General features: G+C 39.9%; 1 protein-coding gene and 1 pseudogene across 1 annotated transcript in view; both read right to left on the minus strand.

Moving 5' to 3' along the window:
- Positions 1 to 4,349: 4,349 nt before the first annotated feature.
- Positions 4,350 to 21,508, minus strand: part of LOC120238976 (olfactory receptor-like protein OLF3) — a 48,715-nt gene continuing 31,556 nt past the window's right edge. The window contains exon 3 of the mRNA XM_039243047.1: positions 4,350 to 5,585. Coding sequence (XP_039098978.1) covers positions 4,610 to 5,563 — 954 coding nt within the window. The 5' untranslated portion in view covers positions 5,564 to 5,585 and the 3' untranslated portion in view covers positions 4,350 to 4,609. The remainder of the gene's footprint in view (positions 5,586 to 21,508) is intronic.
- Positions 11,881 to 12,401, minus strand: LOC120238952 (annotated as a pseudogene).

A 21,508-nucleotide genomic window follows, 5' to 3' on the forward strand; every position in this document is an offset into this window, starting at 1 on the left:
GGTTTCTGTTTTTCCACATCTTTTCCAGCACTTGTTATTTTCTGTCTTTCTGATAATAGCTAATCTGACCAATGTGAGGTGATATCTCACTGTGGTTTTGATTTGCATTTCCCTGATAATAAGTGATGTTGAACATCTTTTCATGTGCCTGTTTGACATCTTTTTTTCTTCTTTGATAAAATGTCCAATCAAATCTTCTGCCAGTTTTTATATGGGTTGTTTTTTTATATTAAGTTGGATAAATTATTTATATACTTTTGGATATCAAACCCTTATCAGATGCATGATTGTAAATATTTTTCCCATTAAGTAGACTGTCTTTTTGTTTTGTTGATGGGTTCTTTTGATGTACAAAAGTAAACTAAAAAACTTCTGTTATTATTGTACTTTTGTTATTATTGTACTTGCCTGAGGAGACTGATCCACAAAAATATTGCCAAAACCAATATAAAAGAGCTTGTTGAATTTGGAAGCATTCCTTCCACTCAATGCTTTGGGGATATTTTGAGTAGGGTAAGTATTAACTCTTTTTTAAATATTTGGTAGAATTCACCTGTGAAGCTGTCTGGCTCTGGAATTTCGGGGATTTTTTTTAATAACACTAATTTTAATTACTTGTAATTGTCTATTCAGATTACTTATTTCTTTTTGATTCAGTCTTAGAAGATAGTGTTTCTAGGAATTACCCATTTCTTCTAGGTTTTCCAATTTGTTAGCATATAATTGTTTGTAGTAGTCTTTCGGGATCCTTTGCATTTCTGTGGGGTCAGTTGTAACTTGTCTTTCAATTCTGATTTAATTTATTTGAGTCCTCTTTTTTCTTGATGAGTCTGGTTAGAGGTTGATCAATTTTGTTTATCTTTTCAAAGAATCAGATTGTGGTTTCATTGATTTTTTTAACGCTTATTTATTTTTGAGAGACGGAGTGGGGGAGGGGAGAGATGAGGGACAGAGGATCCAAAGTGGTCTCTATACTGACAGCAGAGAACCCAATATGGAGCTCAAACTCATGAACCATGAGGTCATGACCTGGGCCAAAGTCAGATGCTTGACTGACTGAGACACCCAGGCACTTCTTCGTTTATATTTTTAATTGACTTTTTGTTTCTTTTTTTTTTTTCTCTGATCCATATTGTTTCCTTCCTTCTACTAACTTTGGGCTTTGTTGTTGTTCTTTTTCTAGTTCCTTTAGGTGTAAATTTAGATGGGGGGAGGGGTTCTTGTTTCTTAAGGTATACCTATATTGCTAAGAACTTCCCTCTTAGAACTGCTTTTGTTGCATCCCATTAATTTTGGAAAGTTGTACTTCCATTTTTATTTTTTGCAAGAAATTTTTTGTTTTCTTCTATGATTTCTTCATTGACCCATTAGTTGTTTACGAGCATGCTGTTTAGTGTCCACATGTTTGTGTTTCTCCAGTTTTCTTGTAACTGATTTCTAATTTCACATTATAATCAGAAAAAAAATGTTTGACATTATTTAAATCTTTTTGAATTTAATAAGACTTGCTTTTTAATTAATTTTTTTTAATTTTTATTTTTTAAGTAGGCTCCACACCCAGCACAAAGCCCAAGGTGGCTTGAACTCACAACCCTGAGAACAAGACCTGTGCTGAAATCAAGACTTGGATTTCTAACTGAGCCACCCAGGCACTCCTATGAGTGAGGCTTGTTTTATGACCTAACACGTGATCTATACTGGAGGATGTTCCATGTGTACTTGAGAAGAATGTGTATTCTGCTGCTTGTGAGTAGAATGTTCTGTATGTATCTATTAAGTTCATATGGTCTAATATACTGTTTTAGGTCAATGCATCCTTATTGATTTTCTGTCTGGATGATCTATCCATTGATATAAGTGGGTATTAGAGTCCCCTACTATTAGTGTATAAATGTTTTGATTTCTCCCTTTATGTCTATTAATATCAACCTTATATATTTAAGTGCTTCTATTGGGAGCAGAACTATTTACAGATGTTATAGTCTCTTCTTGGATCAACATCCTTATTATTATTTAATATCCTTCTTTGTCTTTTGTTACAGTCTTGGTTTTAAAATCTATTTCTTTATATGACTATTACTAGAGCTTTCTTTTCATTCCATTTGCATGGAATCTCTTTTCCTATCCCATCATCTTTAGTCTGTATGTGCCCTTAGATTTGAGGTCAGTCTCTTGTAGGCAACATATAGATGGGTCTTGTTTTTTTTTTTTTTTTATCTATTCAGCCACCCCATGTCCTTTGATTGGAGCATTTAGTAATTACATTTAAGGTATTTATTGATAGATATGTATGTGTTGCCATTTTGTTAATTATTTTCTGGTTTATATCATACTTTTCAGCACCTTTTGTCTTCTGTTTGTCTCTTTCCTTGTGGTTTGATGGTTTTCTTCAGTGATATGTTTGGATTCCTTTCTCTTTATTCTTTGTGTATCTATTATAGGTAGTGGGTTTGTTGCTACCATGAGATATATATATGTATGTGTGTATATATGTATGTTTGTGTGTATATAAAATCAGTTGATAGCAAATTAACTCTGAACACATTCTAAACCAATTTTGAACACTGTTAAATCATGTAATTTGACTTGACTTTTCTCTTCCCCTTGCCACAAGTTTAGTTCAGATTCTTCTAATGTCTCTGTAGTATCACTGGAGCAGTCAGACTGCTGGACTCCTTGCCTCTAATCTCTTCTTCCTCTGAATCATTTTCAAGAATGATAATTCTCAAATGTAAGCTTTATCAGGCCCTAGTCCTGCTTAAAAATCTTTACTACATCCATAATGCTTTTAAAGTTAAAAGACAGTTTGGCATTCAGTGATGAGACCCTTCTTTCCCTGCCTGTTTCATCCTTACTGTTTCCTCAACTTCTCTGCCCTGTAATTAAGCTTAAGGACATTTTTTAAGTCTCGTGCTTTCTTCCAGCTCTGCACCTTTCACTGGTTGTTACTTTGCTTGAGTTGTTATCAGTTCAATACCTTTTTATCTCTTTCCTGATTTCCACAAGGATCATTTCTGATCCTTTCATACAGGAAGACTTCAGCAATCACCCCCAAAGACTTATTCACCGAGAAACTTATCATACTGCATTTTAGTTGCTTCATCATCTATCATCCCTGCTATGTAGTTATATTATGATCAGCAATGATTCATATTGATTATTGTGTCTCAAAAACCATTCAAGGTTACCAACACATAGTAGACTCTCCATTAACTTTTCTTGAATTAACAACAGGAGAAATTTAACCCACTAGCACTGACATCTTTTGACAATCTGCCTATATCACACATTTAGGACCAGATTGTTTTAGAGTAATTTAAAATATCAAATGGGCTGTGGATTACATGAGACTCCAACCTTTGAACACTTAATTGTGTGATAATGTGTTCACCAAGGGGAGAACTACAAATCTACTGACTTACAGAAGACACAGCAAGAAAAGACTATGAGCCTTCTTCAAGGGAGTGAGAAGATGAGTTACTATCACATTCTTTCCCTTCTCCCCCCTCCCTTACCCACTATACAATATTTCTTCACCTTCTTTTTCCTTATTGAGGAAATCCAGTCTCATATAGTCCACTTCTTAGTTTAAAAAAGATCAGCCAGGACCCTGCTGTGTGTGGGAAGAAGGATGGGAGAAGATGTTCAATATAGAGCCTAGAGGAATACACCACACAGCTGACTCAACTATCCTGATTCCCAGAATACGTATTGAAATTGTCTTACCTTTCACTGGCTTTGGCTCAGCAATCTGTCCTTTCTCAGATTAACTGTATCTTTCATATTTTATGCATTAATTAATATTTTACATGCTTATTATTTCTGAAGTCTCAAAAAAAAGGTTATGGATTTTTCAGAGATTGGACAGTTTTAACATTTAAATGGTACCCCTTATATATGCCATAAAATTCCTCTCAAACTGTTCATATGTTATCAAGCAGTATTCCAAACATGGCTTTTCCTTGACTGGTACTAGTTTTGTACGAACACCTTTCATTACATACCTATCACTGTAAAACAAGACCTTCAGCTGATGCTCCTCCACTGAGGTACCTCCAGCAGGCAGATGGGCTGCTGTGTGCACAGGAAGCGGGTCCGGCACAAAGCCATCCTAACAGCCTTGATAGCACTCTCTTCTCAGAACAGCGACTCACACTGTTATGGGAGGTAGATACATATGCTGTGAACTATTTTGAGACTAAAATATAAAATATGCTTTAGTTCTCAATGGAACCATAATAACTTTTATAAAATTTGGATGATTAAGAATTAGTGGCCACGATTAGGTCCATGAATACAATGTGACACATCAAAATAGCAAATTGTACTTTTTGTTTATTACTCTCAGGACATATGAATGGAGATTGAAGGAGGGTGGGAAGTTCTATTACCTCTGTGCTCAACTCCACTGTACATGCTGCTGTGACATAAAAATACACCCATAGCCCACACCCAGTCCAACTTCCAGCCTCCTACCCAGCATCACCAGGGCATGTGTCAGCATCTCCTTCCTGGTTGCCAGGGCAATGCAGGTGATGCCTGCCATATCTGAGTTAAGTGGGAGGAAACACAGGCAAAGCTCCTTTCTCTAAGTGATGTTCAGGATTCATCAAGTTGCCAGTTTTGATGTTAATCCGGATAATTGTCCCAGTAGTTTCTGCCAGGCCCCCTTCACCTCCTTATTCCTTACACTGTAAATCGTGGGGTTCAGCACAGGCATCAGAATGGCATAGAAGACAGAAATCAGCTTCTCCTGAAGGACAGAGGGGTTGGAGCGGGGCTGGATGTAAGTGAAAATGGTCATGCCATAGCACAGGACAACCACTGTGAGGTGAGACACACAGGTGTGGAAGGCTTTCTTTCTGCCCTCTGTGGACTGGATCTTCAGGATGGTGGAGATGATCCGGATGTAGGACAGGAGAACCAGGAAGAAGGGTGTCATCAGCAAGACGATGCTAGAAACCATGATCGAGATCTCATTGGAGGAGAAGTCAACACAGGCCAAACTGAACACAGCTAGGAATTCACAAGATATGTGATCAATATTCTTGTTTGTGCACATGGGCAGCTGAAAGGTGATGATGGTCTGCATGAGAGAGTTGATTGAACCACTGGCCCAGGATGTGATGGCCAACCTCGTACAGAGCCCTCCATGCATGATGACCGAGTATCGCAGGGGGTCACACACAGCCACATAGCGGTCATAGGCCATCACTGCCAGTAGAACAAACTCAATCCCACCCAAGCCCAGGGAGAAAAATAACTGGGCTGCACAGCTCACAAAAGGGATTGCTTTATGTTCTGAAAGAAAATGCGCCAGCATCTGAGGAACAATGCTTGTGGCATAAGAGACGTCAACAAGGGAGAGGTTGGTGAGAAAGAAGTACATGGGAGTGTGGAGACGGCTGTCCAGTCTGATCAGAAGAAAAATGAGGAAGTTCCCCAGAACTGTCACCAAGTACATGATCAAGAAGAGGACAAAGAGGGAGACCCGTGTGTCCCAGTCACTGGACAGGCCAAGGAGAATAAACTCTCTTACCCACGTCTGGTTATCTGTATCCATTAAAAAATGTAGGATTATTAACCTGCAGAAGGAGAGAGAAATAGCAGAAAATATTGAATTAACCATAAAAATAAATTCTTCAAAGATTGTTGTACACAAATATTGTATACAACCTGTCAGCCTTAGCCAGATGTTTCTGATCATGTGTGTACCACAATGACAAGTTTGATCCTAATATGCATTATATCTATTCTCCATAAGAGAGACAAGCCACTCCTTCAAAATGACAAGATAGCCTTAGTGATTTCATGGAGCCTAGAGATAATGCAGTGCAATTTTAGGAGCTCTGTGTCTTTTCAACTTACCATAGTTTCCAAGGCAAGAGAGGATTAGAGTTTACAATGGGGGATGAAGTGATAGACAACAAAGACAAACGTGATTCAACCTTACATTATCTACTACACCAAACATAATAAAAGAAATAAACAACAAAAAGAGAGAAAGACTCAGATGTGGCAGATGTATAGTATAAAACTGGCTACTGTCCCATGCACAGATCTGGAATTTGAGAAGCTGGAAATGAATCTTATGATATACCAGATATGTGATTTGGGTTAGAGACTTAAACTTTTACATACAAAATGTGATTACACTGCATAACCCACAGGTAGATTTAAGGTAATATAGATAACTTATGAGGAATTTCTACACTGTTACCGGTAGTTGGACTTCAGCAGGATTCAGCACTAGGTATCACAACATGAACTCCTCCCCAGAAGAGACAGAGAAACAAATGTACTTTCCTTTACACCCCCTCCACCCTATACTCAGTGCGAGAGTAATCCTCCTAAAACACAAATTGAATCATACCACTTCCATGCACATACAGATTTGGGATATCTAACTGCCTACAGAATTAAGAACATCATGGATGGGGGAGTGTCCAAATACTCATTAAGGTGACATGCTCTATCTTTTATTTTATTAATTTTAGCAATTTTTATTATCCAGGTGCTTTAGAGCAAAGTGTATTACTAAAGTATCTTGTTAATATTTAAACACCTTGCATGGCTATCTTAGCTAACTATTTTTAATCCATCAAAAGTATATTTATTTCTAAAGTCAATCGCCTTGATTTTTAAAATAATTTAAATTCAAAATAATTGATGTCCCAATATGACTGTTTTCTACAGGCAGAGTCTCCTTTTAGACCCCTGGTCGATTAAGAAAATAGAAATAGCATCTATGCTTATTTTTGTTTGTTTGTTTTGAGAGAGAGAGAGAGAGTTTGTGTGCACATGCATATGCATGCAGATGGGGGCAAAGAGAGAGAGAGAATGTCAAGCAGGTTCCACATCCAACGTGGAGCTCAATCTCACAACCCTGAGAATCACAACCTGAGCTGAAATCAAGAGTTGGATGCTCAACTGATGGAGCCTCCCATGCACCCCAAAAAAGCATCTATATTTTAAAAGCCCAATGAAGGAGGAGATATGGGTTGATCAGGTGATTTTACCACCTGCAGTGAAACCATTTCTATATTATTTTGGAACAGCTTTCAGCTAACTAGAGCTGAATTCCTAGTCTGTCCTCAGACACACAATGAAATAACAAATAGACAGTGCACTGCACATCTAAACATTCTGTGTTAGAAAAACATAGTTTAGTCTTCTCACCTCTAATGGATTTGGGGAATTTCATGCTATCCCCAAACTGTGCTAATTCTTTGGTGTCCATAAGTAAGACAGACTTTTGAGATTATTTGTTCCATTTTTCTCAGTAAAACTGAGATGTCCAAATCCTTCTCATGTAGGACTAGGGACACAGCTCTTGTTTAAAGCCAGGTGTGAACAATTAACACAGGAACCATTCTGGTTAACTCCTCCTCCTGTACAAGACCATTTTGCATTTTCTTCTCATTATGCACCTCATCTCTGGCTGCTCTTTGTGTACATATTTACTGTTCCTTTAATAAATGACAATAAATCAATAATAGCAAAATCCTGTTTTACCTCTTTTGGGTCATATCTTTCTCATACTCAGCAATCCTCCAACCACACCTATGTATGTCTGGAGATTTGTTTACCCAAAACTGAACAACGTATGCTGCCTGCTCAGAACATGGCATTAAAAAATGATATATTAGTGTAGTTCATCCCTTCGACATGAGCATTATGCAGGAAAAACTTTCAGATTCTTTTGCTCTATGAATTGTGCAGGGTAGGACAATTATTGAGACTATAACAAATAGAACACAAAACAATATGATATGAAGATGCCATTGAAATACTCTTTTACAAGTTTTCTCCTTCTTGACGCATCACGAAACTTTGAAACTCCAATAACAGCTAATTATCTCTTTTACAATGAAATTGCTCTCTTTGTCGATTTTATACATGTAATTATTCTAAATGGGATTTTTAAAGCATGAATCACCTAACCTTATTGTGACCTTTAAAACAGGTCATATAGAACACAGCCTTACAGATGATCAGGAATGACACTGAAAATACACAAAAAATCAGGTCTGAGGCATGGATACGGACATCAACTTTTCATTATTAAAATAGAACTTTGACCCCAGTTAAGGTATCTTGATGTACCTTCTCCCATAATTCAATTATTAATATAAACAGCTAATAGAAGCAAATGTTCTCTCTATAGGACAGAGATATGCAAAAAAAAAAAAAAATTCTGAGACTCCTAACACATTTGATCTATCTTTTAAAATAAATTTTTAATGTTTATTTTTTTAATGTTTATTTATTTATTTTGAGAGGGAGAGTGAAAGAGATAGAGCATGAGCAGGTGAAGGGCAGAGAAAGAGGGAGACATGGGATCTCAAGCAGTCTCCGCACTGACAGCGGAGAGTCCAAGGTGGGGCTTGAACTCACAAACTGTGAGATCATGACCTGAGCCAAAGTCGGACACTTAACCAACTGAGCCACCCAGGTGCCCCAATTTTATCTTAAAATAAGCATTTAAAAAGCTCAACTTTAGCCAGTCATGTTTTTTTTTTAATTTAAATAAAGAAAAATGTCCATTTCTTTGAAACCGATGTGGCATTATGTTTTGGGGAGCTAGCCAATCTTGGCTGGGACAACGGAAGTCCGGAACACAGAAGGAGAACACAGGAAGGTAGGTCCCACAACCTGCCAATACATTTTTCTTGCTGCTCAAAATCACTCAGAGCCATACCTTCATGAAGTTGAACTATCCAGAGAAATGACACTTTCATTTAGAGAGAGCTTTCTCTGACTTGTGACTGAAGAGTTGGTTGACGTCAGCACGGAGAGCATCCATCTTGAGCAGGAATATTTGCATCATCCTAACATAGGGAAACAGAGAACCCAGGGGTGGCTTGGGTGGCTGGTGTCTCCAAGACTGGGTTGACCTCCTGAAGGAACAGTCACTTGATTCTCTTCGGGGTCTTGTGAACTTCTTCTAGCCTGATTTGGTTACCTAACGTTTCACTTAATCAGAGTCCCATTCTTGAAACTCAGTTTCTCAAACATGTGCAAACCTGACATGCACTTTGGTGACATATTTGGTCTCATGTAAATTCTTGTCTTCATTATACTTCTTGTTCCCTGTAGCTAAGACTAGTGTTTTCATGGCAATATGATTCCCTCTGTCAGGCAAGTCTCCACAGTGCAATCCAGGAAACCCAACCCTGGGATGAATTAGGACACCTAAGTCTTGCCTCCGGTTCATTCCCCGAGTGTCAAGGGTCTTTGAATAAGACCTTAATTGCCTTACATCTTCATCTGTTACTAAACAAGAAAATCATAATATTGTGAGCATCAAACTCTCCAGAAATAATTGAGATAGGAGGATATAAAACAATTGATGATATGCCTTCTCTGGAAATGTCATATGCTAATATTACCACCACCTGCTCGTCAATATCAATACCTAACAAACGACTCCATACTTGTGCGCTTCTTCCCTAAGTGTCTCTGGCTATGTTAAGCTAAGCTTCGGGATTAAGAAGCCTGTTGTAAAATTATACCCAAGGCTCATGTTCCTGCAAAGCACAGTTACTTTACCACATTTGCTACAATAAGAGAGAAGACTTCACCAGCCATGTTCATGCCCCTGATCCAAGTTCCTAACAAGTCACTTCATTTCTGTCTCTGCCTCAGTCTCTGTCTCCGTCTCTGTCCCTGCTAAGGCCACACTCCCACAGGCTGTGGATGCCGCTCAGATGGTAATCAGCGCTGACAAAGGAGATGTGTCTGCTTTCCTCTAGGCTTAAGCTGGTCTCAAGGGCTCTGCCTCCAGCTAGGGATGGACCATAGTGAAGAGACATCCCAAATTCCGTGGACCCCAGGGCTCCTCTGTCACCTGGGACCAGCTGCCATTGAGAGGGTCACTGCTGGGAGGACATTGACAAGGGCTCAACAACGGCTCACACACAGACCTAATGAGCTTTGGCAGCAGCTGCATTGGCAGGGGAGGCTGACCCGGTCCCCCAGGAGCCTCCTGCATGACAATGTTAATGGCTGCCACCGCTCCCAATGCACAGGCCAGGGTCTCCCACTGCCCTTCTCCCTGTGGAAGGCTCTCCTCCACCCCTCTGCCTCTCCCATCTTCATGACAGCCTTAGGCCATTCTCAATTGCAGAGAAGCCAGCTTTCTGAGCTTGGACCATGTGCCCCTAGAGCCCAAACCAGACTAGCCTTCAAGGCCCCAATCTAGGAAGCAGTGACTAGAGCTGCATGTAAGTCTGGTGGACGCACCAATTCTGCCCTTTTGACTCCAGATGCCCCCACTTCTCCTTCTGGAGGCAGAGGAGATGTGCTTCACTCCCCGGATGTAGGTGCAGAGCCCACTGGGCTTCTGTGAGCACTGCCAGTAGGATGGACGTCCTAGTGCATCCTCGTGGTGCTATTTAAGCTCCGAAATTAACAGCATCACATAAACAGACTTAAAATCTACATGTACAAAAAGCTGATGAAGGAAGTATTAGCAATTACTGAAAAAAAATAATTAAGATCATCCAGGATCTTGAACACAGAAGGGTGAAACTTCTACCCCTCTTCAAACTTTTTTTAAGTTTAATTTTGTGCTTTTAGAGATTGTAGAAATATCTTGTTGAATGAAAGGATACAGAAGTGACTTTTGTGCCCTTTGCCCAGTTTCCCCCAATGTTAACAACTTACAAAGCTATAGTGCAATATCATAAGATAACATGATTTTTAATAGGCTATAATTACATAAATTATTATGCGATTTAATGCGATACTGTGATATTACAGGATCACAAGATACTGGCATTGATATGGTCAAGGTACCTAATGTCCCATCACCACGAGAATCCATCATGTGGTCCTTTCACAGTCATGCCCACTGCTGTGCGACCCCTGCCCTCTCCTGGACTTCTGATCATCACTACCTGTTCTCCATAATTTTGGCAATTGAAGAGTTAGATGTTAATAGAATCAAACAGAATATTGTTTCTGGGACTGGCTTTTTCACTCAGTGTAATCCTCTAGAGAGTCATGCAGGGTGTTGGGTATATCAACAGTTCAATCCCTTTTACTGGGGATGAGTATTCTATGGTGTGTACATACCACCTTTTGCTTAATGATTCCCAGGTTGAAAGACATCCAGAACGTTTCTGTTCTGGAACTATTATCAACAAAGCTGTTATAAACACTCATATTTAGATTTTTGGATGAGTGTAGTGTTCATGTGAATATGAAAAATGCCCAGGAGTACAATGACAGGGTTGCATGGTAGTTGTATAGTTAGGCGTATTATTTTGTGTTTTTTTTTTTATGAAACTACCAATCCGTTTTCCAAAATGTCTGCATCACTTTACATTCCTGTCATCAATGTAAGGGTGTCCAGTTTGTCTTCCTCCTCGTCAACATTTGGTATTGTTGCTACTTTTATCTAATTTGCATTCTCCTAATGTTTATAAATGTTGAAAGTTTTTCTATGTGCTTATTTACCATCTGTCCATCTGCTTCAGTAAAATGGATCTTTATGTCCCTGGATTGTTTGTTTTTCTACTGTTGAACTTTGAGAATCCCTTGTGTACTCTAGAGACTAGTCCACAGTTGAATATGTGCTTTGCAAATATGTTCTTCAGCCTGTACCTTAACCTTTTATCTTCTTAACACAGTCTTTCTCAAGATAGAGTTTTATAAGTTTGGTGAAATTCAATTAATCATTTTTCATCTTATAACACATACTTGTGTCACATCTAAGAGAACTTTGCCAATCCCTAGATCACAACCTTATTCTCCTATGTTTTTTCTAAAAATATATAGACTCATATTTTATAAGCCTATAATTCTTTGGGGGGGTAGCTTTCATAAGGTGTGAGATGAAGCTATTCCCGGCATACAAATTATATACATGTTTTGTTAGGTGTTGCACAAAGTTATTTTGAGTTCTTGCATAAGTGTGTTTGTGGAGACACTGACCCAGGATGTGATGGCCAACCTAGTACAGAGCCCTCCATGCATGAAGACTGAGTATCGCAGAGGGTCACACACAGCCACATAGCGGTCATAGGCCTTCACTGCCAGTAGAACAAACTCAATCCCACCCAAGCCCAGGGAGAAAAATAACTGGGCTGCACAGCTCACAAACGGGATTGCTTTATGTTCTGCAAGAAAATGCGCCAGCATCTGAGGAACAATGCTTGTGGCATAAGAGACGTCAACAAGGGAGAGGTTGGTGAGAAAGAAGTACATGGGAGTGTGGAGTCGGCTGTCCAGTCTGATCAGAAGAACAATGAGGAAGGTCCCCCCCCGCCCAGCACCATCACCAAGCACGTGATCAAGAAGAGGACAAAGAGGGAGACCTGTGTGGCCCAAACACTGGACAGGCCGAGGAGAATAAACTCTATGACATATGTCTGGTTTTCCATCCCATTAAACATTGTGATAATTATTAATCTGTAGAGAGAGCCAGATATAACAGAAGCTGCTGAATGAAAGAACCATAAAAGCAACTTCTTGTGAATACATATTGTACACCTCTGGCTAGGCTTAGTCTGAGGTTTCATATCATGCATGATCCAAAATGGCAGGTGTAATCCCAACAGGCGCTACATTCACTCTGCATCGGAGTCAGGCTGACACCTTCATTAAGGACATAAGGTGGTCTCAGGGAGACCCTGTGAAAGTCTGAAGATAATACCTTACAATTCCAGGAGCTCACATCTTACAAACTTAACCTCAGATTCCAGGGCCAGGAGAGGATGGTAGGTGATAATCACAGGTACAATGATAAACAATGAAGAAAACTGGTTGGAGAGTTTTCATAAACTACCTGATTATATCAACTAGGACCATCATGATAACATGGGTGAACTTATTACAAAAGGAAATATTGGGAAAAGTCAGGTTCTTGTAGAAAGATCTCGAATTAGAGAACCTAGATTTAAAATCTGATTTTATTAAGCAACTCTGTTGTTTGGTTCAGTGACAAATTTTATGTATGAAGCAGATAATATTACATGACTCACAAGTACATTTAAGCGAAATGTAGGAAATGTATGGGGAATGCCCTTGTGAAATAGTAGTGACAGTATGCTGTAATAGTATGGGTATGAGCATTAACACGACCTAATTTAAAGTTAAATATTGGTCGACCTTTATGAACTACTTTTTAGAAAAAGAAATGTGGGATTCTTGCATGGTTCAGTTGACTAAGCCTCTGACTCTCGGTTTTGGCTCAGGTCATGATCTCACAGTTTGTGAGTTCAAGCCCAGCACTGGACTCTGTGCAGACAGCACAGACCCTGCTTGGGATTCTCTGTCTCCTTCACTCTCTGCTCCTTCCTCAGTCACACGAACTCTCTCTCTCAAAAATAAATAAATAAACATTAAAAAAAATTTTTTTAAAGGAAAAGTAGGGGCACCTGGGTGGCTCAGTTGGTTAAGTGTCTGACTTCAGCTCAGGTCATGATCTCACGGTTTGTGAGTTCAAGCCCTGCATCAGGTTCTGTGCTGACAACTAAGAGCCTGCTTCAGATTCTGTGTCTCCTTCTTTCTCTGCTCCTCCTCAGCTCACAATAAGTCTCTGTCTCTCTGTCTCTCTCTCAAATATAAATAAACATTAAAAATTTTTTAAAAAGGAAATGTATTCACTGATTCCATGGATATATTTTCTGGATTATAAACTGATGTAAACTATAACAAGTGAAACATCAGTTTTCAAAATACTCTACTTCTATAAATTCAACCATAATAATTTTTCCTATGGTTTCTGTCTCCTACCACCTAACAACATTTTCAGGTGAAAGTATATGTCACCTGAACAAGAAGATGAACAGTGAAAAATTCAGACAGTGCTGCCTGCTGATTTTAAAACCAGGACTGGCTTTTATATCTATGGCGTAGATAGAATTTAGCCTTAGCTTGTTCCTGCCTCCCTTCATCTATGGCTGTCTTCAACACCTCATCTCTGAACAAATACATTCACACCATCTCTGTAACTCCCTACCCCAAGGTCTGCCTTCCAGTAAAATGGTCCATGCTCTAAAACTGCCCTTTCCTCTGCCCATCTTAAAAAGAATGTCAGCAAAGTCAAGACCTTAAATCAAATTGAATAGATTTCTTTTTTTTTATAAATTTTTTTAAATGTTTTATTTATTTCTAGGAGAGAGAGAGAGAGAGAGAGACAGCATGAGCAGGGGAGGGTCAGAGAGAGAGGGAGTCACAGACTGAAACAGGCTCCAGGCTCAGAGCTGGCAGTCAGCACAGAGCCCGACGCGGGGCTCAAACCCACGAACCGCGAGATCATGACCTAAGCGAAAGTCGGACGCTTAACCGACTAAGCCACCCAGGCGCCCCAAATTGAATAGATTTCTAATGATAACTTCTGAGGCAGTAATTTTTGGTAAAATTTGTGAACACATGGTAGTTGGGAGTCATGGAAATGAGGCATCTCCAACTCATCTGTCAAAATTTACTTAAACTCTGACCAGAAGACCTCCCAGACAGGAGCTCCTTCCAAGAGTTTCCTACAACCCTGCAGGAGGCCTGAGAGGAAGGGTACCACCCCCAAGTAACAACATGGCCTTTCAAGGTAATAAAGTATTGGCCTTCTACCACATCCTCCCCATATTCCTGCTCTAATAGAACTGAGAAGGTCTTGAACAACTACGAGCAACTACTCATCAAGTAAGACGAGAAACCCACCCCACAGAAAATCAAACAAGCAATTTTCACATAGTGACAGAATTTTCACTATGTTGGTTCTACATAGATGAGATTATTGCTGAACAGTTCCCCGGAAATGTCTTCAGTTTCTGTTGTTCCCATTTTAAAATCATTTTTAAAAATCTCTTTCAGAGGGTGGGGGGATGGGTTAAATAGGTGATGGGGATTTATGAGGGCACTTGTGATGAGCACTGAATGACCTGTGGAATCACTATATTGTACACCTGAAACTAATATTACACTGTATGCAGACTACTGGAATTTAAAATTAAATTTAAATTTTTAAAAATCTCTTTTAATTTTTATTTATATTTGAGGGAGGGAGAGAGAGAGAGAGAGAGAGAGAGAGAGAGAGACAGTGCCTGAATGGGGGAGGACACAGAGAGATGGAAACAAAATCCAAAGCAGGTTCAGGCTCTAAGCTGTCAGCACAGAGCCCGAGGCGGGGCTCAAACTTGTGATCCTCAAGATCATGACCTGATCTGAAGCCAGATGCTTAACCAACTGAGCCACCCTGGCTCCCCTAAAATCTTTTTAACAATGTTTTTATTGTTTATTTATTTTTGACAGAGAGACAGAGCATGAGTGGGGGAGGAGCAGAGAGAGAGGGAGACAAAGAATTCAAAGCAGGCTCCAGGCTTTGAGCTGTCAGCACAGAGCCCAATGGGGGGCTGGAACTCACAAACCACAAGATCATGACCTGAGCTGAAATCGGATGCTTAACGACTGAGCCACCCAGGTGCCCCTAAATTCATTCTAATTGCATTTAGCTTCCATTGCTACTCTCTGGACAAACACTCCATACTCGATTAAACTTGCAAACCTGGAAGGGTTTAGGGTTTAACACAGGGTTACCTTTCTACTTGCAACATTCATTGCCACATCTTACTTGTCTACCCCAGTGAGTGCTTTATTCATTTAAAACTATGTTTTTCCACTTCTTTTGTCTGGCTGCTTCACTAAAGTATCTTCGACTTTTTTCATCTACATTATGAAGGGAGAATTCTTGATTTGAACAGACTCAGGAGGTATGCACACAACAGAAGTTTTCCTTAAAGAAGAATCCTTTCCAGAATTACATTTCAGAATAATAATTCTTTCCACTTTTCATGCCAATTCAAAGACTGCAGAGATGGACAAAAACTTGAATCAGCTCCCCCCCAAATCCAATCTGAAACATAGTGAGCCTTGAGAGTGAGCCCACTGCCCATAATTTCCTCCACGAATTACAGAAACGATGCCCTGTACCTATTCTCTGAAAGTCTATGCACATCTTTTGCAATCCTCCATCAAGTCTAAATTATATTGGCTTCCTATCTGGAGTCCTCTACAGTCTTAGCTCAGACAAATAAAGTCCTGAATACAAAAGCAGAGAACATGAAGGTGAGCCCTACAACCTACAGATGTGTTTTATCTAAGACTAGTTAAGAACCATAACTTCACACACTTGATTATCAATAGAAATGGCACTTTCATTTATAGGAAGATTCACCTTAGCTGTGGCTAAGAATTTAGCTGTTGTATATACTAAATGTAGCCATTGTGAGCAGGAATATTGGTACCAACATAATGTTTTCCGTTAATGGTTTTATATCCTCAGAAGGCAACCCGTTTTCTACTTCCCATCTGGATTTAGTGCCTGGCATTTCACATAGTCAGCAATTATTGAGCCTCAGTTTCTCCGATATATGTGATCCTTAAACTACCTGGATGACATATGTTACCATGATTTCATTCGATAAATTCTCAGCTTTTTTGTAGGTCTTGGCCCCAGTGGGGAGAATACGGCAGCACAATTCCCTCAGCCTGCCATGTCCCTGCAGGGCAATCCCTACAGCCCAATCTAGAGGAACTAACCCCAAAAATCAGAGTCAGGAGGCCTCAGTTCTAGTCCCAGTTCACACTCAGAGTGCTGGAGGACTTTGAACAATCCACTTACTCATCTTACATTTCCATTTTCCAACATTGAAAGGAAAATCACATTTCTTGGTAAGATACACTTTGGGAAGATTGAGAAAAGAGATTTTTATTATCATTAATGATATTATTAATAATTTATCCTTTTTGGAAATTTAGTAAACTCCTACTAAATGTTCATGACTGTCAGACCTATCATTTTACAAATCTGGGCTTTTCCCTTCGGTCCTCCCCAAATATGATGCAGAATTCATCCCTAGTCTCTTCAGTTTCTAAATGTGATTCATTCCCTTCTGCATCCCCACCTTTAACCTCTTCCTCATTGTCAGTATATCATGCAGAATAGAAATGTACCTGAGTCCCCAGGATCAGGAAGGCAGAAACATTTTAATACATTTACCATCCGATTCAGGGTGACGAGATTAGAGCATCCGTATGTCACATGCCTGATCCAAAGTCCCTAACAAGTCAGATCTGTTCCACTTCTGCCCCTCTAGACACCTCTGTGGGTACCCACCCTCTGCTGGTGCCTCCATTATAGCTCTCAAGGATTGATAGTGCCTGACATCCAGACATGTCCACTATAGTCTAAGTTTATGTCGCTTCCTAAAGAATGCTTCCCTCCAACCAAGTAATGGCCCAGAGAGATAAAGAGTCCCAGCCTCCTCGGGCTCCTAGCTAAGGTCTCACCTGGGACTAGTTTAGATTGTGAGGGAAACAGCTACTAGAACATTCCCAGGTGTCCCACAATTGTCCCACAATTGCATTGGCTCCAATGCAAACCTAATGAGGTGCAGCAGTGTCTGAACTAGCAACGTGGGGCTGACAGACTCCCCTCAGCAGCTTTATGCATTAGAGTGTCCATGGCTGACAGCGCTCCCAGTTCTGAAGGTCAGGGCCTCTATGCTGCCCTTCTTCTCTCCATAAAGCCTGTTCTTCTTCATCCTCATCAACCACAGCAACCCCCTGAAGCTTCAGGTCATCCTGAAAAGCCAGCGATGCCAGATGTCTGAGCTTTTAGGATAGTCTCCTATAGCCCAAACCTGACATTAAGCACTCACACCCCATTTTAATTGAGCAGTGACTAGGTCTGCAACTAAACCTAGTGAGGAAAAAATGCAGTTATCCCCATTGGCTCTGGGATACCCTTGTCTCTCCTGACCACAGGAGCATTGACCTCACTCCCCTGACATGTGTGCAAAGAGCCCACTGGGCCTTTGCAGGGATGGGCGCACACCCGAGTACACCTTTCATGGTACTATTCAAGTTTTAAGAGTACTAACATCACATACAAAGGGTAAGATTAAAAAAAAGTATGTAGAAAATCTTAAGCTTTACAGGGGAAAACAAGGAGAGGAAAATATTATCTGAAATTCTCAAGGCACAAATACAGAAGTGTTAGCTTTCTATACCTTTCCAAGTCTTTGATTTTTATGCATAGTTTAAATGTAAATATTCACAGAATGCCATCCCATTGCGTCTCTGATCTATGCTTCAGGCATCATGCTCCCTGTAAGGGACTCCTTTGTCCCTTCATCCTCCAGTTAAGTACTGAGTCATGCTCAGCACCACCATTTACAGATCCAAGCACTTACCTGCTGTCCATAACCACCTCGATGCTCACTCAGCCACCTGCTTATCCGCTCAGCCGCCCACTTATGCGTCCTCATCTCTTTCCCTATTGCCAGTAATTACCTCCCACAACCTCTCATTTCACCAACGTGAGCGTCACCCTGCTTATCCACTCATTCATTCTGCCATGTTATTATAACCTCTGACACCACAGCACCCGTGACTTTGACAATGTTTCTGTGATAATCCAAGCAAGTGACAGGGAAAGCGATGCTTCTCCTTCCTCATCTGAATTTCTGAACTCTCGTCGATTGACAGAATTGGTTAGATATTTTCTCTGAGGGAAGTTGGAAAATTTCCATGGTTGAGAGAGGTGTTGTCACTGTATGCAGACGTTCACATCACTGCTGTTTTTCTCCACTCATCTGCAGACATCAAAGGGAAACTCCCAAATTCCAGGCTTTGGTAAGGACCCCACCGCACTCTCAGTCACCCCAGCTCCAAACCTAGGGGACCTTCCTAGTCATTCAATCTCCATCACTCAGTGAGTTATACCAACTCTGACTCAAAACATTTGTGGCATGGAGGCACCTGGGTGGCTCAGTTGGTTAAGCATCCCTCTCTTGGTTTTCGGCTCAGGTCATGATCTCACTGTTTGTTGAGTTCAAGACCCAAGTCGGGCTCTGTGATGCTGGTGCAGACCCTGCTTGGGACTCTCTTTCTCCCTTTCTCTCTGCCTCTCTCCAGCTCATACTCTCTCTCTTTCTTTCTCTCTTTCTATCGCAAAATAAATAAATAAACTTTTTAAATGTTTTATTTATTTCTAGGAGAGAGAGAGAGAGACAGCGTGAACAGGTGAGGGTCAGAGAGAGAGGGAGTCACAGACTGAAACAGGCTCCAGGCTCTGAGCTGGCAGTCAGCACAGAGCCCGACGCAGGGCTCGAACCCACGAACCGCGAGATCATGACCTAAGCGAAAGTCGGACGCTTAACCGACTAAGCCACCCAGGCGCCCCAAATAAACATTTTTAAAAATTGCGGCATGGATTCTTCCTTTCCATTCTTAATGCTGCTGACTTCTATTGTCTTAGTGTTTGTACCAAAGTCCCAAGTAATTCAGAGAATTTCAAAGTGATAGGCTTCGTTCTACCCAGGCTCACTGAATCACAAATTACGCAGGAAGATCAGCAAACTGTAGCTTAATGAGCCTTTCAGGTGTTTCAAATAGAATAAATTTGAGAACGCCTGGAACAATTTGTTTGTAAACCAATGTCTCATTAATCCTTCATTGTAACACTTTAGTTTACCATTACCCACTTCCCGAGTATTTGGTCGATATAGTCTCCAGTGACTTCAATGCCACGTCTCAACCAACTGAGAAAGAAAAGGTTCACAGTCACTCCCTGCTCTCCTCTGGGAGCCCCCCCACCCCATCCTACAACCCCTGCGTTTCTACAAAGAAGAAATGCTCTCTTCTTCCCAGGAAGGTCATCTCTAGGGTCTGGCTAGGAATTGAAATAGTTCTTTCAAGAAGCATTTGTGATAGACATAATAATATATACTATCAACGTGTAGGTTTGTTTGCAAGGTAAACATGAATATAACAAATTATTTGCTCCAAACGTTATGGATAAAATTTAGGTAAGCTGCTTTCAGAGAAGTAGTTTATTTGACTTAAGTTCCTTGGCTTAAAAATCGTTATTTGCCATTTTATATTTTACTTACCTATAAATTATCACTCACATCTCCCACTTATACTTTTCCTTTAAAACAGACCTTTAAAAGTAAGTGAGTATGACTACAGCTTCATAATATAGCTTGAAGTCCAGAATTATGCCTCGAGCTTCACTTTTCTGTTTCAGGATTGCTTTGGCAATTCAGGGTCTTTTGTGGTTTTATACAAATTTTAGGATTGTTTGTTCTAGCTCTGTAAAAAATGCTTGTGGTATTTTGATCGGGATTGTATTAAATGGGTAGAGTGCTTTGGGAAGTATAGACATTTTAACAATATTTGTTCTCCTAATCCATGAAGATGGAATGTTTTTTCATTTCTTTGTATCCTCTTAAACTTCTTTCATAAGTGTTCTATAGTTTTTCAGAGCACAGCTCTTTTACCTCTTTGGTTAGGTTTATTCCTAGGAATCTTATGATTTTTGATGCAGTTGTAAACAGGACCAATTCCCTGATTTTTCTTTCTGCTACTTCATTATGGTAGACAAAAATGCAACAGATTTCTGTACATTGATTTTATATCCTACAACTTTGCTATATTTGTGTTCTAGTAATTTTTTGGTGTAGTCTTTTGGGTCTTCCACATAGAGTATCTTGTTGTCTGTGAATAGTGAAAGCTTGACTTCTTCCTTGCCGATTTGGATGCCTTTTATTTCTTTCTGTTGTCTGATTGCTATGTTAAATAGTAATGGTGAGGATGGATATCCCTTCATGTTCCTGACCTTAGAGGAAAGCTCTGTTTTTCCCCATTTAGGATGTTATTAGCTGTGGGTCTTTCATATATGACCATTATGATGTTGATGTATGTTCCCTCTATCACTACTTTGTTGAAGGTTATCAAGATGAATGCTGTATTTTATCAAATGCTTTATCTGCATAGGAACATATGGTTCTTATGCTTTCTTTTATTAATGTGCTGTATCACGCCAATTGATTTTAATGTACTGTTGGATTTGATTTGCTGATATCTTATTGAGAATTTTTGCTTCCATGTTCATCAGGGATAAGGCCTGTACTTCTCTTCTTCAGTGGGGTCTTCATTTAGTTTTTGAATTAAGGTAATGCTGACCTCAAATAATGAATTTGGAAATTTACCTTCCATTTCTATTTTTTGGAACAGTGTGAGAAGAATAGATTGATCCCAGGACCATGGGATCAAGAGTTGGATGCTTAACAGACTAACAGCCACCCAGGTGCCCCAACTCTACTTTAAGTGTCTAGTAGAATTCCCCTGGGAAGCCATCTGGACCTGGACTTTTGCTTGTTGGGAGATTTTTGGTTACTGATTCAATTTTTTTGCTGGTTATCAGTCTACTCAAATTTTCTATTTCTTCTTGTTTCAGTTTTGGTAGTTTGTATGTTTTTAGGAATTTATCCATTTCTTCCAGATTGCCTATTTTGTTGGCATATAATTTTTCATAATATTTTCTTATAATTGTTTGTATTTCCATGGTGTTGGTTGTGATCTCTCCTCTCTCATTTGTGATTTTATTTATTTGGGTCTTTTCTCTTTTCTTTTTGATAAGTACAGCTAGGGAGTTATCAATCTTATTAATTCGTGGAGCATCTGGCTGGTTCAGTCAGTGGAGCATGCAACTCTT

Source organism: Hyaena hyaena, unplaced genomic scaffold (assembly GCF_003009895.1).
Source record: "Hyaena hyaena isolate Hyena2069 unplaced genomic scaffold, ASM300989v1 scaffold_220, whole genome shotgun sequence".
NCBI lineage: Eukaryota > Metazoa > Chordata > Mammalia > Carnivora > Hyaenidae > Hyaena > Hyaena hyaena.